This window comes from Daucus carota, chromosome 5 (genome assembly GCF_001625215.2).
Source record: "Daucus carota subsp. sativus chromosome 5, DH1 v3.0, whole genome shotgun sequence".
NCBI lineage: Eukaryota > Viridiplantae > Streptophyta > Magnoliopsida > Apiales > Apiaceae > Daucus > Daucus carota.
This window is the reverse complement of record NC_030385.2, coordinates 11,070,720-11,087,089: the sequence shown is the minus strand read 5'-3', so window position 1 is coordinate 11,087,089 and position 16,370 is coordinate 11,070,720. Positions and strand designations below refer to the sequence as shown.

The 16,370-nt window shown below is 33.6% G+C and overlaps 2 protein-coding genes across 2 annotated transcripts; both read right to left on the bottom strand.

Annotated features, from left to right (window-relative positions):
- Positions 1–894: 894 nt before the first annotated feature.
- Positions 895–6,357, bottom strand: LOC108220737 (SEC14 cytosolic factor). Its single transcript, XM_017394586.2, has 11 exons — positions 6,160–6,357; positions 6,037–6,065; positions 5,045–5,128; positions 4,890–4,943; positions 4,435–4,512; positions 4,238–4,291; positions 3,618–3,677; positions 3,439–3,534; positions 2,274–2,375; positions 2,104–2,184; positions 895–1,495 (listed from the first exon to the last, which is right to left on the bottom strand). The coding sequence occupies exons 1-11, from the start codon at positions 6,317–6,319 to the stop codon at positions 1,175–1,177; spliced, it is 1,119 nt and encodes a 372-aa protein (XP_017250075.1). The 5' UTR covers positions 6,320–6,357; the 3' UTR covers positions 895–1,174.
- An 889-nt stretch (positions 6,358–7,246) lies between these two features.
- LOC108223673 (26S rRNA (cytosine-C(5))-methyltransferase NOP2B) lies at positions 7,247–15,439 on the bottom strand. Its single transcript, XM_017398044.2, has 18 exons — positions 15,309–15,439; positions 14,874–15,158; positions 14,619–14,779; positions 14,457–14,520; positions 14,243–14,376; positions 14,069–14,152; positions 13,902–13,976; positions 13,738–13,809; positions 13,410–13,483; positions 11,231–11,283; positions 10,367–10,476; positions 10,025–10,093; positions 9,841–9,915; positions 9,608–9,700; positions 9,365–9,444; positions 9,189–9,288; positions 8,596–8,864; positions 7,247–7,953 (listed from the first exon to the last, which is right to left on the bottom strand). The coding sequence occupies exons 2-18, from the start codon at positions 15,151–15,153 to the stop codon at positions 7,860–7,862; spliced, it is 1,887 nt and encodes a 628-aa protein (XP_017253533.1). The 5' UTR covers positions 15,154–15,158; positions 15,309–15,439; the 3' UTR covers positions 7,247–7,859.
- Between the last annotated feature and the right edge of the window lie 931 nt (positions 15,440–16,370).

Below are 16,370 nucleotides of genomic sequence, written 5' to 3'. Positions count from 1 at the left end.
AAAATGGACCGCCAACACTATCCTGGTAAAGAAAGGCAATGGCAAGTGATGAATGTTCGTGGACTATTCCGACTTGAACAAAGGTTGTCCCAAGGAATTCTATCTTTTCCCAAAATCGATGAGTTCATTGATGTAACAACGGGGCATAAATTGATCTCATTTATGGACGCAATTGCATGCTATAATCAGATAAAAATGACGAAAGAGGACCAAGAAGACACCGCCTTCATTATCCATAGGAGCGTCTTTGCCTTCTGGATGATCCCGTTCGGCATGCTCAAACGCTGGGACGACATTCCAGGGAATCATGAACACGATATGCGCCGCACAAACAGAAAGAAATATACAAATCTATGTCGGGGACATGATCGTAAAGTCCATAAAAGCCACCTCTTAGTCATGTTATTCTCTAATTTTAACTTAAAATAAAAAATTCCAAACTTGTAAGTCCAGACAAACTAGTTTCAAACTCAAACTACTTATGCATTGCTCAGACTAATCAGCAATTTAGACAATGGCGCTACATAATCATATTCTTGAATGGATTATAACAGTGTCTGAAAAGACCAATGTTACCCATACTCAAATCACCCCAAAGTGGAAGAATGGAGATAGTTAAAAGTAGCTTCTGCCGTGGCTCAGATTGAGGCTGTCAAAGCTAGTGAGAATGAGGCCTTCAAGAGACTATAGGCTGCACACAGAAAGATTGAGGGAAAGCCCAAAAGGTTGTGCAAATGAGAACAAAACAAGGCACGGAAACTGCATCCTGAATTCTGGCAGAAACAGAATTATCAACACAGTCTGATATCTGGATCTTGGGAGACTTGCGTCCTACAATCCTATTACCAGATATCTGTCTATACTTCTGAAACACTGCCAACAAAACCCAGGAACTGAATGACATATAACTATAATGACATAACAATTTTCTTACAAGAAAAAATATAATCATACAACATGGAATACCAGAAACTCTGATATGGCGATAACTTACAATTTTCATTATACGATATATAATTCTGCATCAGATTCACATTGAGCAAATAGAAGACATTTTGGTATTACATAGCTAAATTACTACGAGGCTCGTGGCTAGAAGCTGAGCATTTGGACTGGATCCCAGAGCTATATGCCAGTATTCCACCATCTTTTAAAATAATTCAGTTTCGAAATATCAGTGACCATTTATCTCAAGGTTACCCAATCCGTTTAATAGCCCATTTTGATCCCCGAGCTTTTGAAACTCAGATTTAATAGTTTCAGCAATTTTAGCATCTCCCAGCACTGGCTCTGGGAAATCAACATGGAAGGATCCCTGTTTTACTGGGGCAACACGTTCTTTTGGCTCTCCTTGTTTCTTGACAAAATTATACAGTTGTTGATGGAAGGAATTATCTAATGAGAAACAATTATCATCTTTTTCAGTCCACAAATGTCGAGATGATCCAGAACCTTCTCGTCTACAGAAATGTGGCAAAGATGCGTAATCCATTATCTGCATATTTAATTTACAAGTTTGCTCTTAAATTCAAAATAATACAGATAGGTGAACAGGCATAATTCACAGTTAAATATTTGACATCTAGATTTATGGTTATCCTAGTAAAACCTTTAGCCAACATATCATATGCACAGAAGCAATCACCACAATGTATATATTATTTATAAACTAAAAGTAAAAATTTTCAAAAGTTTTTAGACTCCAGGTACTTTAAAATAACTTACCAATCAATGACGATGCAACAATACAATTATCTGACTACAGACAAAGATGAAGTTAGGTTTAGACAGAAAGCTTTTTAGTCGTTTAAGTTTATACTTTTCGGTAATAACCATTCTATATCCACTTCAAAATTCTTTAGTCTTATAATTCAACCCAACCTTCATTTATGGTAACATAATCCTCTCCTATTCAGATCTAAAGTAATAACACGATACCATGAATATCATGATTATTATTCACTATATCGTCAATGATGATACAGCTTCGTGTTCAACAGCGTTAGGTTAAAATGCTCGACTTAGAAAGCATCAAGATTCATATCTAAGTAGGAAAAACCAAACTAATATTTTACCAAGAAAAATTAGAAATAGGCTTTCTACCTTCAACAATTCATCTCTCCCACAACCTTGAAGCACCTGAATTCTCTTCCTTGTTCTTTCTTGCAGAAGAGGTCTCACAACCTATAAAGGCCAAATATGTTCACCTCTGATTTTAAAGATAGTCTAGGTTGGTACCAGTGACATTGTTAAATTGTAATATCAAGGCATACCTTCCAGCATGCTGAAAATATATAAGGGGCATTAACAACGTAATATGTATCTGTCTTCTCTGGATAGTTCAGGTCATCTATGGTGGATATAACTGTCAAAATCTGCAGCCATAGCAGGGTTTGTGATGCAGGACAAGGATTAAAAAATGAAAAGATACACAAGGTGCATTAATTGCGGAAAACGCACAAGCCCTAAGAGAAGAATATGCATGGATTGAGCCCATAACAAAAGAGAAGCAACTTTTTATTCAATTAATCAATCAAAGTCTTCTAATAATATAAGATTACCTCTTCCTGTATTGAGTAAATCCCTAAAAGTTAACCACTAAGTTGACCACAAATCCCTATTATTTTTCCACCACTATAATCTTGAACATCCCTAGTGATCTATATATATACATATATAGGCCATTGCTCTATAAAGATCACTCCCATATAAGAACAATAAAGAACAATATAGAATTTGACCAAAAATTTCATTTAGATTCCAATTTTTAATTAATTAAGCTTTCTTTGTGAATAATAATAGAATATAACATGGATTTAACAACAATTTTGGGTAAACGTAACATGATATTGTGTAAGTTTCATTATTCAAAATATGTATATATAGTTATATGTTTGATTCTATGCAAGATTCTTTAACATTTGATTTTTATGATTTAAATGAGATTCAATGTTAGATTCGCTGTGTTAAGCTTAATTGTTGTTAAACTTAGTATTTTAATCTTAATAAATCATCTTTTCATGAAAAAAATAAATTGTTATGATAGTGTTCTTTATTGTTCTTTATGGGTATTCTTTCTAGAGAGCGACCTATATATGTATACACGTACACACACACACACACACACACAGGCCACTGCTCAAAGAAGAACACCCTTAAAGTTTGATATATATCTATCCTAACCAATCCAAAACGTTCATGTAATAAAGTTTGATATCCAGAGGCTAATATAATACTTGGCCATGAGGGGATTATCTTTAGAATCATTGTTCTCTTCTTTTGGTGGTGATATAAGAAAAACTTTAGCAACCAGATTTAGTCAAATCTAATTTTTTTTGTTGATAACATATTCAAGTAAGAGTATGATGCTTTGGTTGAAGAAAGCAAATGGAAAACTATTGATATACAAATAGAAATAAAGTGATTATCTTAATGCACCTTGATTTGGTTCAGGGCTGATAGCTTTAAACCAGTCATATCCAGTATTTTCACGCATGTGTTAATATGCCGGTTGTACTTCTTTGTAGCAGCAGGCTGCAGCAAGACAAGTCAATTACAAGGATGCCTACTTATAAGGTTAATAGATTAGAATAATCATAAGGCTGCATATTTCTTACCAATATAACGCGGTCTCGATATTCATTCATTTGGATGTGTGACTGGACGTAGTAGTGAATCTGTAATAGAACACAAACACATTACTGCATAAAGTATTATTCTATTACTTCAGCTAGCAGCGAATATAAGTAGCAACACCATCTATGCATTAAACTGTACTATATGATATCGTGTGTTCAATTCTTAAAGTATTACTATTTGATTTGATGAAAACTAACACTACTGAAACTAATTTTTAAGTCTACTGCATTTTTCTTATCCGCGAGAATAAAAATAAGAATGTTAAACAGAATCAAGCATCGTTTCAAATATACAAAACTAAATAAAAGACGTAATTTGTAGCAAATCAAGCGAAAATTAGATATGCAGTGCTACAATAAATGTCATAGGTAGTACCCATATGTGCTGAGGATGATCAGATACTAGAGTTGATAGAGCAGTACAGTGCTTAAATTATAACACTCTCGTATGAAAATACGACCACTAAGTAATCGTCAAAGTTATTACATCAGATATAACATGACTGTCTACACTCTTCAACTACCACACAATTTACATAATATAAAATAGGTATCTAGAACTAGATTAAAAAAAATTAAAAGGAAAAAGGTATGCTTACAGATGCTTTGTCATAGGTGCTGAGCCCTACTCCCACAGCAAGAACCGGAAGGCCCTGTAATATATTATAAGACAAGAAGAGAACTAGGCTTGTAATTTCAGACCTATAAATACCATAGTTACCTCTAAAGGCTTTACATGCATTCACAAGTTACGAATAATAACAATAAAGAAATGTCAATCAAATAAAAGGAGTACCTCTTTCGAGTAACCTGACATTCCTACAAGTTGTGAATCCCTCACAGCTCTATAAACATGTTCAGGAACAATTGGTTTCTGTGAACAAAAGCTAAAATATGTAAGCAAGTAGGTAACTCCAATCGATCACTTCAACTAAAGTGAAGAGATTGATTAAGACGTTAAACTGAATTTATAGATCTTTCTTTGATATTTTAGCAGACTCAATTAAGGCGCTAATTCAGCATGTAGCATCCATGTATACAAGTCAAACCAGAAAAGAGCCATGTTCAAGTATAAATCATGAAATTCGGCCATAAAGTACAATTATAAGACAGATAAAAGTTATCTGGCCAAGAGTCCACGATTTAGGTATTTTTATCGAATATCCCATCTATACCACTTAGAACTTGTGTAAATATTCCTACAACTACCCAATACTGAACATAATATTCACTTTCATAAAACAAACCTACCGCCATTATATCGTCAATTTCATTTTGTATCCTCCAGTTTAAGCAGTCAAGAAGCTGGAAGATTTGCAGAAGTCATTAGCAGAAATATAATATCTAAAATTAAGTAAAGGAAAAAACCTATATGTTAAACTATCTTTCAAGTATTTAATACTGACCATTGTGTGGGCTTTTGCAATATTATCATCCCTTGCTTTAAGAAACCTACATAGATTTTCTCTTGGATAACCCTGATGCATAGCCTGTACAACAAAAATATAGCTATTAGTATTATCATTTTCTAGGTTAAGTAAAAAAGTTACAGAAAAATATTTATATTACCAAATGTTACAAATGAGAGCAATTCACATTTTACATTCTAATTAATCTGACAGAAATATTATCGACTGTATCTAAATGGGACAAATTGTATTAAATAGTTCCCTTATAATGTTGGGCTATGGAGAATACAGATCAGTACTTCCATATGACTACCCTGACATTTAATGGACCTAGTATGGATGTCAACGAAAAATACAGCACCAATTTGTTTAGCAAGTTTGTGAAGCATAAGCGGTTGAATTCTTTATCCACTTGCAATGCACATCATGTTGCCAAGACAAGCGCAAAGGTTGACTGAGACCAACAAGTTAAGTGCTTCACTAATCAGCTTGAACTCATTCACAGAAAAGGCAAGGCAGGAACATGAAGGTACCAACACTAGTGTAATAAAGTCTAGTCTATCCTAAGAGCTTAACCGTCAAAAGGATAACATTCCGTGCCACTATTATAAAATCAAACAATCTTAGTTTTACAGACTTAAAAAGTCAAAGAACCAACTATCGACTTACCTAAACACCCACACAGTACAAAATTTAACAAAACAAGAAAAACAAAAGTTGCAACCTTCTGCAATTATTACTTAAAATTATTAAAATGCAGGGATTCACTATCTCTTTCTAAGATTTTTAAGGCCTGAGAAAAAGAAATAGGCCCTGCTGTATCAAAATTAACTTATAGCCTTATAGGATATAACTAATCTGATCAAACAGCTTAACAGAGAATAAATTCATAAATAAAAATCGAAACCCGGATCATAAACCAACAATTAAACATAAACTTTATGCACATATGAGAATCACATTCAAACACTACATTTATCACAAAATACCTCAAATGTGATCTTCAATGGCCCATCAACTGCAGGAAAACAAGAATTAAAAGTGTTAACCATAGAAAATGTAAAGTAAGAAACTTTATTATAGATAAGTAAAAAATAGAAACACAAACACACATTGGCTGTCATCTATCATCTTCTGAAACTCATTAATCAAATGTTCTGAGCTGATCTCCATTTGGTGAAAATGGGCTGATAAAAAATCAAGATTTGTAGTCAATGGTGGACTAAATACAATCTTTACTTTAGTGGGCAGTGAGAAAAAGGAGGAAAGCATCAATATCTAAGGCCTGATTGGAAGAAATTACAGGCCCTGATTGAGATTTTGTTACCAAATGCTAAAAAAACATGTCTTTTTGTCAACTGAAAAATGGACATTTGAGTACATAGTTGCAAGACAATTTACATATTACAAGATCCTTTTTAGAGTATTTCTTTGCTTTTTGGATGCTTCAGAACATTCGCCTTGATTTTCAAGAATATTTATTATTTTAATTATAGATATAGATAATAAAAAATTATAAAATAAATTGTTACTCATAAACAAGAAAAAGTGCCGGTGAGGTCTTCTAACATGGCCGGTCTTGGAATTATGTGGACAGGTTCACCGAAAACATATAAACAAATAACTACTGTCGTTTTGTATACACACACACTTCGCTTCTGGCTGGTGTGCTCCTGCACGAATTGATTTACTTTCGATCATTTTAATTATAAATAAAAGTGAAATAATTATATAACTATATAAGAATAGAACAGTTTATTTTTATGAATAAAAAAGATAAACAAATGAAAATTTTATGACGCATAGAACCTATTTGTTGATAAAAGTAGTACTAATACCTGATACAGTTTCAATAATACAAATCCAAGATTAAAACAGAGATCATATCGGAAATCTTTTAAACAAAAATCAGTAAAACTGGCACATACATCAAAGTTTGCAAAATGTAAACAAAGGTCTTCTACTAATCAAGACAAAAAATCTTAAAAACAAGTTATATATCTATACTTCACCGAGCTTATCCTTTGTCATTCCAGGTTCCAGATCCTGGATTCAACCCTGGCTCACCCCGAGAATTTTGTAGAACAGATACTCATTTGAACCCTGGCTCACCCCGAGAATTTCGTAGAACAGATACTCATTTGTAAGGCTATAAGCCATATTTGTCACAAAAAAAAATAAAAAATACATACATAAAAATTAGTTGGAAGGAGGGAGTATATAATTTAAAAATGAGTGTTGATTGTTACAGTAAACAATCAAAAACTTCTAAAACTACTACAGTTAAATGAGAACAATGACTGACTACAGAGCATTTTGTATCAAAGGATTGAACTGACAAGCAAAACTGTTCAATCACGAGAAAAAACAAGACTCAAACTGAAACATAAAATCTTCCAGTAATTTTGCACTGACAAAGTACTGGAGTAGCTAAAGCTGCTACATACTAGATACCTCACGGCGGATGCCCGACTGTCATACATCATTCTTATCGTCTTATGGCTGAACTCAATAACTCTCATTCTCACGCGGATCCTCATTTATGTTTAATAACCATATGATTTCCCATTCTCATTGGCCACAAACTAACACCCAGCAGAGTGTGGAGCAACAATTCTTCTCTTCCCATCTTCACAAACATATTACAACCCCACAAACTTCCTTTCTATATCAATACAGTACATTTCTGAAATAATACATTAAATTATGCTATAATAACCTAAATATGGAGGATTAGCAAGGCCCCTGTAGACAGAATTCACATCTGCAACTTTGATTATCTTTAATCCTTTACCTACTCAAAACTCAAGTGTCACTTGGTAGTTCGAGCCTCTTTCGCAAATTTTTTCTCTTTGGAAAAAGGCTTTCCCTTTGCCGCTGTCCTCAAAGCAGCTCTTTTCTCTTCTCTGCAAATATTTCAAAATATCTGTTACAACTTGCAAGATAAATCAAATGTAACACATGATGGATGATGGATACTTTCAAAGCTCGAAAAAAGTGAGATAATAACCCAGACCAACATGAACGTAAACACATAAATAAATTTCAGTTAAAGAGCGCACATCTTGTGATATCAAAGCCATAGTCTCGTGTATTATATCAAAGTGCCCACCATTCTCATCAAAAACTATCAAGTGACTACCCAATCTGAGGGGACTCACTTAAGCCCCTATACTCACTATATATATCAATCCATTAATCTTGAAAAATATTAATGAAAAAATTAGCAAATAGATGATGTGTTCGCTACAATCTTTATATATTTCTTTGTAATATTTGGTTCTAATTCTTTTTTGTGATCCATGTGGATCACACATTATCTGCTGATTAGATATCCATTAGCTTTTCCATTGATTATTTTTCAAAATTTATTATAGTGATATGTATAATGATTCTAGTAGCTAAAATGAGTCCGGTGGAGATCGGGTAGTCACTTGATAGTTTTTGGCAACAATGGGCACTTTGACATAAAACCCACATTGTATCCAATGGATGATGGAAATTTGTTCCTTTCACATTAGATTTTAATTCCATAAAAAGGCTTGTACCTTGATTTTGATATCTCCTCTCTAGAAAAGCGTTTCCTCTCTTTTCTCTTTTTGCCAGAGAATGTATTTTCAGCCTTTCCATGCTGAGCAATGCCATTCTCGCGGTGAACCTTTTCTTTTGTAGAGCTTTCATGTATTCTATGGTGCACTACTTTGTCCTCGGCCTTCTTTTTTATCACACTATCTATGGGCTCGATCACTTCATCCCCACCTTCTGGCTGTTCGGTAGTTGGAGCAGGGGCAGCCTTCGAATTGCTCATTTTTTTGAACTGCAAGGTTTTCAAGATGTAAAGTCTTAACTTAGACCTACTTAAGAATTGATCGAAGACAAAAAACACATCGAATTACTCAGATTACGTAATTCAAGAAAAAATTTGATGCAGAACTTTTATAACTAATCAGATACAGAAAACTATGCATTATTCTATCTGCCACAGTACCATGGGCAGATTTAGCAACTTGGAAATCATTTAATATTGCAAATTTTGTAAACAAAATGACATTCCTTTATTCAAAAACATAGCGTCTCAAAGGAATACACCAGATTCATTCCTACAATAGATCAAGGAAGTTAGTACAAATGTCCAATATACCTTTGCAACAAAAAATCCATCCATGTTGTGAACATGTGGATAAAATCTCCTTGTCTTTTCTAATGATGGGTGGAATCGCTGCTCCCTGTAATTAATAAATCTGCAATTGAGAAGTGTCAGTGTCCACAATATAGTAATTTCAATCGGGATGATTAGATAGTATGAGTTCAACATACCCTGGACGCCCAAAGTCAAGTCCACACGGGACAAGTTTCACATCCCTCTTTTTAAGTGCATAGTCTATTACAGCTTCATTCTGTACAGAACATTGAATATTTATGGAAAAGTATTTACTAATGTCCTCTTGGTTCGAATTTTGTTAAAGACTAGAGTGTGCGCGAGTGTGTTTAAATATTAAAAAAAGAACAAGGTAAAGTAGTTGCTGAAACTTAAGAGTGGCATAACTCATAATAGCATACCTCAGCAACCATTATGGAGCAAGTGGAGTAAACTATGTAGCCCCCTGATTTTGAATTCGCATCAACCATATCTATTGCTGCAAGGATCAACTCCTGTAAAGGACAGAGAAACACTTCCATCAAATTATAAAATGCAATGCAAAAGGTATTACAATATATTTATCTTGAATTTTGAAAATGACATCATGCAAGCCTTGTACAGTTTGAGTCACTTTTTAAAATATAATCTATACCTTCTGCAGATGACAACAACTCTGTATATCTTCAAGACTTTTGGAGGTTTTGACAGATTCATCTTTCGATATAACCTGCACCCACATATTAATGGTGTCTGATTTTAGAAGCAGCAAAAAAGGAACAAGCACAAATAAAATAGAAAAAAAAAGAGCAAAAAGGAGAGAACACAAAACCACGTACTCCAGTACCGCTGCAAGGAGCATCCAGCAATACCCTGTCAGCTGAGTTTTGGCCCAAAACTTTGGGTAGCTGAAATTTTTAGGGGGTAAAAGAAAAAATTTAATGGCATGCTGAACAGAGTTCAGGAATGAACGAATCGTTGCCTAATTCAGTATTGTGCAATGTGGTTACTTTTATATAATAAATTTTATTTGTAGTATGGAGCTATTACCATAATATTCTGAATCAAACCATGATTCATATTGTAAATCAGTTAGTTAATATGAAGTGAGACAGAATGATGCAATTTATAACAGCTATGTTATGAACAATGCAACAATACACAGAGGTGCAGATTCTGACCTCCCTCCCATCATAGTTGCAAACAACAGTGTTTGTTACTCCCATGCGAGATAAATTTGCTGTTAGTGACTTGAGTCTTTTCTCCTTTATCTCATTGGCAAAAATTACACCTGAATTCATTTCCATTGATATAATTACGAGAAAAATATATGAAGTATCCTACCAAATATAGATTGCTCTTTCCAAATTCCAAAAATGCAATTAACGAAGAACAGAGTACATACAACATACTTGAAAAGATGTAATCATGATTGCATATAAGATTTTCGAATGTTCGAGTATAAAACATACTATACTTGAGATACTTAAATGATAATTCGTCGATAATACAGATACAGATAAAAACTTCAATATATGTGAGTACACTTGTTACAACATCCATATGCAGCGAATAAACCACAAATATGACCTACATAATATTAGAAGCTTCAGTTGATACTTAATGCAAGTAGAAATTGCTAAGTATGAAATGTAAAACCCACTAAATTACACAAGTGACTTCCTAGAAACTTTAAATAACTAAAATAATTCTTATTCACTAATAGGGTGCGTACAAATCAAATATTCGCAAACCATAACCTCCAGTGAGGCTTCTGCATTGGCCTCTTGGCTATTTGGTTATACAGTAACCAAAGGAGCAAATGTAAATCCCAGAGAACTTTTTTTCTTCACAGATTCATTCTAAAGATTAAATGATTTTTTCTTCCAAAATCCTTCAGTGTAATTAACACATTTCTCACCACAATAAGAGTGTTCCAGAGTCGTGCTCTTTTTAGACAATGCAGAGAAATGAAGCATTTCCAGAGGCACGAATAGATTAGAAAAACACAACAAAATTAGATAACATGGTATTATCTTACATACCACTGTTTTTCATAAGTGCAGCAACATACGTTGTTTTACCACCAGGAGCAGCTCTGCCAAAATAACACTTGCTGTTAATAAACTGGAACAGGTAATAGGAAGGTAGTAAACATGAAGAAAATAACAATAATTAGAGAATGGCAAAGCCTGAACTGAGCTATGAACCCATAACCATAAACATGAATGTGACATCAGTCAAGTTCACTCAACCCCTGAGTTAAGATACCTATTAATATCTAACATTAACTAGAGACGCTTAAGTTCAGTTAACGGCTCTGAACAGTAATTAAGGTGGCTGTTGTTAAGCTAAGGTTATGTTAATAAGATAGAGACTTTATTTAAACAAGTAACGTAAATCATTTGAACAAACCTGTTTGATTTAAGAAGTTACTTAGGGTGTTACAGCTCTACATCGTATGATTTAAAGTACGCAGCATTGCTATTAAACCGCAATGGCACACAGCATCAGTAAGGGGGCAGAAGGCCCTGGTGAATAGGTGCCCATAAAGCGAGAAGTTGTTTCACCTTGTGTTTTAGAATTATGCATACATAATCATGAGAAAAAGGGACCTACATCTTAGGTTAATCCCTTTAGAGTTGTGTAGAACTATGTCATTGTTGTCAATTTTATAAAAGCAATAGATGTGATTAATATTTCTTTTTCATTTACAATCTCCCCATATCTAATGTATGCGCTTCCCCAAATTTCTTCCACCAACCTCGATCAAACCTCAAACATATCTATTCCCTAGCTCTTAACAATCTCATTTATCCTATTCTTATGTTATTACAGATAGTCTATTGAATCAATTTGTATATATTAATATGGGTGTATTACGAAAGGGAAATTAGCTGGTTTTCTGCACTACGGATATAGAACTTTGCCATATTCTGATTCTTGAATTTCATCCATGTTTTGGATCTCGGGATATATAATTACTTCTAATATCTTATTCTCACTAGTCAGACGCCTTGAGCCATTTTTCCTCCATTGTAACGCCATAACAGTAGGCAGTTGGAAAATAATACAGTTCTTTATCTAGAACCAACAGTAAATAGCTAACAGGAATTCTTTAGCTTATGCTCTGATACATGTGGAAGGAGAGATGATTGTAATAATTTAAGAATTAGGACTAAGATTATTAAAAATAAGCACTTGTAAAGTGCACACAAAACTCTATAATCAAGATATGTTCAATAATATGGCTAATCCTATAAAGCTAGTGTCTATAAGAAACTATGTCTTAGACTTCAATATAGTTATCTATGGCTAAATAAAGCTTCGAAGCTCAACATTGAGTAATTAATAAAGAAATTTGAAATCTAAAAAATAGCTAATAATTAACCAGAGCCCAGAAGTCATAGGCTAGTGGATAGCTTTCTCCTCTGGATAAAAATATGTCAAGGGTTCAAATCACAGTAGAGGCATGGGCACATGAGTATTTATATTCTTGTGATTGACCATAACCAAACAAAAACGATAACTATTAATCACATTACAGTAACTGGGAACTTGAAGGAGCTGGATTTCTAATTTCTTGGTTTTTCTTAACCCACAGGTTTCTACATTAGTAACCAAAAACTTTCTAGCGTGGTTTTTATTTAGTTCCGGTACTGCCCCTTACAGCTTAATGTTTTAACTTTATAACTTGATTTAATCCCAGAACACAATTGAGTTGGCAAAGTTCTTGGGCCCGTACATTAGTAACCAAAAACTTTCTAGCGTGGTTTTTATTTAGTTCCGGTACTGCCCCTTACAGCTTAATGTTTTAACTTTATAACTTGATTTAATCCCAGAACACAATTGAGTTGGCAAAGTTCTTGGGCCCGTGTTTCCTAAAGCCTTTGGTAATATAAATATATTATAAAGTTGTTATTGAAGCTATAACTATGACTTATGATCATACTGTTGCAGGCAAGAAGGTAACAAATTGATTTCTCTAAGTACATCCTCGTTGGATCAAGAAAACTTTCATTTTTTTTTTAAATTTTAAAAACTCGCACAACTAATACAACAAGAGAACTCAAGCTTATGCCACTACATACAGAAATTTGCACACGAGATTTTTTTTTTATTACACTAAAGTGATAAAGAACCAAAGTATAAGAGGTCAATGGAAAAGGTAAGTACAAAATATTACGACTACTACTAACTTATATGTAATAACATTTTACTTACGCCATATCCACGATTCTTTCCTTTTCCTGAGGAGCAAGGGCCATAACCGGTAGAAAAGAGCTAGCGCTTTGTAACTGTTAAATTAGATGTTAGAAATGACAATAAAAAGGTAAAAAAAAAATAAGAAGTCCTCCTATAACCAATTTTTTTTTAGATTCCAAACACATAGGTATTGTGATTCTCACACAAAACATGTAAAACCATAGTATTATATGTATAACTACTACACGTTTTCCAAATTGACATAAAAAAGTCAAAGCCGAAATATTTAGGTGTAATAAGAGTGAATTCATTGCAAAAGTAATCTGATAAAGATATATATGTATACCATATAGAAACCAGCCATGTATTCAGGAGTGGCACCAATGGGTACTTGAGAGTCGTAAACAACTAAGCCAACCTGCACGTTTACATTTGGGAGATTTGATATCAATAATTCTTGCTAAAAACATTGATACATAAGGCTGTAAAAAGGTCATGAGCAGGTCTTACTTTTGACCACTTGCTTAAGGGATCTAAATTTACACCCCTGTTCAACAAAATGCCAGCCAAGTCTCTTCTGCGTGCCTGAGATTCAACAAACAACAAACTAGTTATAGTTTAGCACAAAACCAAACACCAACAAGTAAACAAAATCTGCTCAAATACATAATTATCACCTTTAAAGTGTTAGTTCGAAGACACATAGGCCGAGGTTTCTCAAAAGCCTCGATAAGCTCTACAAGTTCAACTGCAGGAAACATCTGCAAGACGACGACGACGACAACGAAACTGTGAGAACCAACTCCAGCACCCTAACAGAAAAATTCAGATTACAGGAACATAAATATCACCTCCACTAAGACCTCAATCAGGTAATCATTGTAACCATAGTATGAAGCCAAATCCATTGTAAGCTGCTTAACATAATCCTTCCTTGATGCCCCTTCTTGACGTAGCGTCTTGAAATTCGAAAGCACCCGAACGACTGAAAATTTTCTTAATCATATAAACGTGCAACTGCTAAAAAAAATCAACTACACAACAAAAGTAAACACTGTAGTTCACCTTCTTTAATCCTGCGCTGGAGCCTTGGAAGATCAGGAGGTCCCTGCGCCTCTTCTTTAAGTTCCTAAATTTGACAATATAACATGATACATATGTATCAATCCAACTACAAGACAAAAACGTAACTATCCCCACCAATTACAATACAAGAAAAGAAAATACCTGCGGGGTTGGTAATGTGACTTCATCAGCTTGTTCCTTAATATTATCCACAAGTTCAGCTTCTGCTTCTTTCTCTTCTTTTTCCTTCTTAGCATCGATAGCTTTAGATTTTCTCTCGATATCAGAGTGATCCGAGTCTGAATCAGAATCCGAACTCTTCTCTACAGATATCAACAACACAATTACAAACAAAAAAGTACAACCAAATTAAAACATACTATAAAACAATGATGAAAAGAGCAGAGAAACATATACCTCCATCGACATTATCATCCTGAAGAAAATCATCCGTAAAAGGTTGGTCACCATCAGACAAAGCATCGGAAGCAGAATCATCACTGTCATCACGATGCTGCTCAACTAACATATCATCATCGACATCGCTATCGACATCGCTACCACTAATATCATCATCAACAACTTTCTCCTGAATTTTAGGGTTTGGGAGCTCAATTTCCTTCTTCTGCTTCTTTCTAGAATTAGTTTTATTACTATTACTAGTAGCTTTCTTTTTCATTGCCCCCTTAGCAGCCATATAATCTACACAACATTAACAAAATCAATTACTTCAATTATATTAATCATTTGGTTAATCACAAGGCTTGTTCATCACAGAAATTCAGTAGATAACATAAGTGCGTATATATTTTAAAGTTGAAAATTAAGAGTGAGTAAAATAGAAGAGCATACCTAGCTTGTTCTTCAAATTCTCCCGCCGTCGACTGAGTGTGTATTAGAACGTCTTGACCTAAGCATTCGTGGTAGGAGTACATATGCGAGATGATGGATGTGTGTAGTTAGGCCGGCCCATTTCTTGTTTTGGGCCTTGTTGAGTTGCTCAAATCTCCCTGCTCCCTACAACGGCAGGATCTCGAAAAAAAATTATTTTTATTATTAGGGATGTTGTTTAATTTGAATTAACAAAATTACACTAAAATCTTGTATATTCAACTGTTTTTAATGGTATTTAATTTAAATTATTTGAAATTTATTAAGGTATTGTTTGGAGGCATGGATATCATTTAAAATCTAGAATTTGAATTCCACAATTTCAATTTCTTAGCTTGTTAAAAAATAAAATTTCAAATTACAATTTTTGAATAATATAATTTCTCGGATTTCCTCAAAAAAACTCGAGAAATATTTTTTGAAAAAAATCCTCACGAAAAAATATTTGGGGAACATTTTTTTTGTTAAGTTCATACATGCGTTCATCAAGCTTGGCTACCTTAAAAATCAATCTAACATTCTCTGCTTCTAAAACTAACAAACTAGTATACAAATTATTAATATAACTCATATACGAGTGAAGACCAATACACTTAAATATAAGAGATCATGATTAATATAGCACAATACAACTTTTACCAACAAGTTTAAACATGCATTAACAACTAAACAACAACACCCTTTATCAACTAACGATCTTCTTTTCTACAATTATTTTAACAACAACAAATTTATATAAAACTAGTATTTTTGCCCGCTTCGCTAAGGCATTTTTAATGTTTAATTTTTTTTTTCTTTTTAAAATAATAATTAATATAAAATATTTTATTTGCATGTTCGAGTTGCTTTCCCAATATTTTGTTCTCCATTTTTAATTTACTCTTGTTAAACTTAAACTTGATATTTCTAATATGGATTAGTATTGGGCTGTATATAAGTATATTGGGCTTTTTATTTGTGAATGGGTAATATAAATATTCTATACGGGGTTTGCTTTTTGTTTTCAGTTTCAAAACAGCTCTT

What these genes read in the sequence shown, in the direction of transcription:
- LOC108223673 (XM_017398044.2), bottom strand. Translation starts at nt 15,153, where the DNA reads ATGGCTGCTAAGGGGGCAATGAAAAAGAAAGCTACTAGTAATAGTAAT. An exon ending in CCTTAAGCAAGTGGTCAAAA is followed by an intron (nt 13,810 to 13,901) that starts GTAAGACCTGCT and finishes GTAAACGTGCAG; the next exon opens with GTTGGCTTAGTTGTTTACGA. An exon ending in ATGGATTTTTTGTTGCAAAG is followed by an intron (nt 8,865 to 9,188) that starts GTATATTGGACA and finishes AAAACCTTGCAG; the next exon opens with TTCAAAAAAATGAGCAATTC.
- LOC108220737 (XM_017394586.2), bottom strand. Translation starts at nt 6,319, where the DNA reads ATGCTTTCCTCCTTTTTCTCACTGCCCACTAAAGTAAAGATTGTATTT. An exon ending in TATTTTCAGCATGCTGGAAG is followed by an intron (nt 2,185 to 2,273) that starts GTATGCCTTGAT and finishes TGGCCTTTATAG; the next exon opens with GTTGTGAGACCTCTTCTGCA. An exon ending in GGAGAGATGAATTGTTGAAG is followed by an intron (nt 1,496 to 2,103) that starts GTAGAAAGCCTA and finishes TTAAATATGCAG; the next exon opens with ATAATGGATTACGCATCTTT.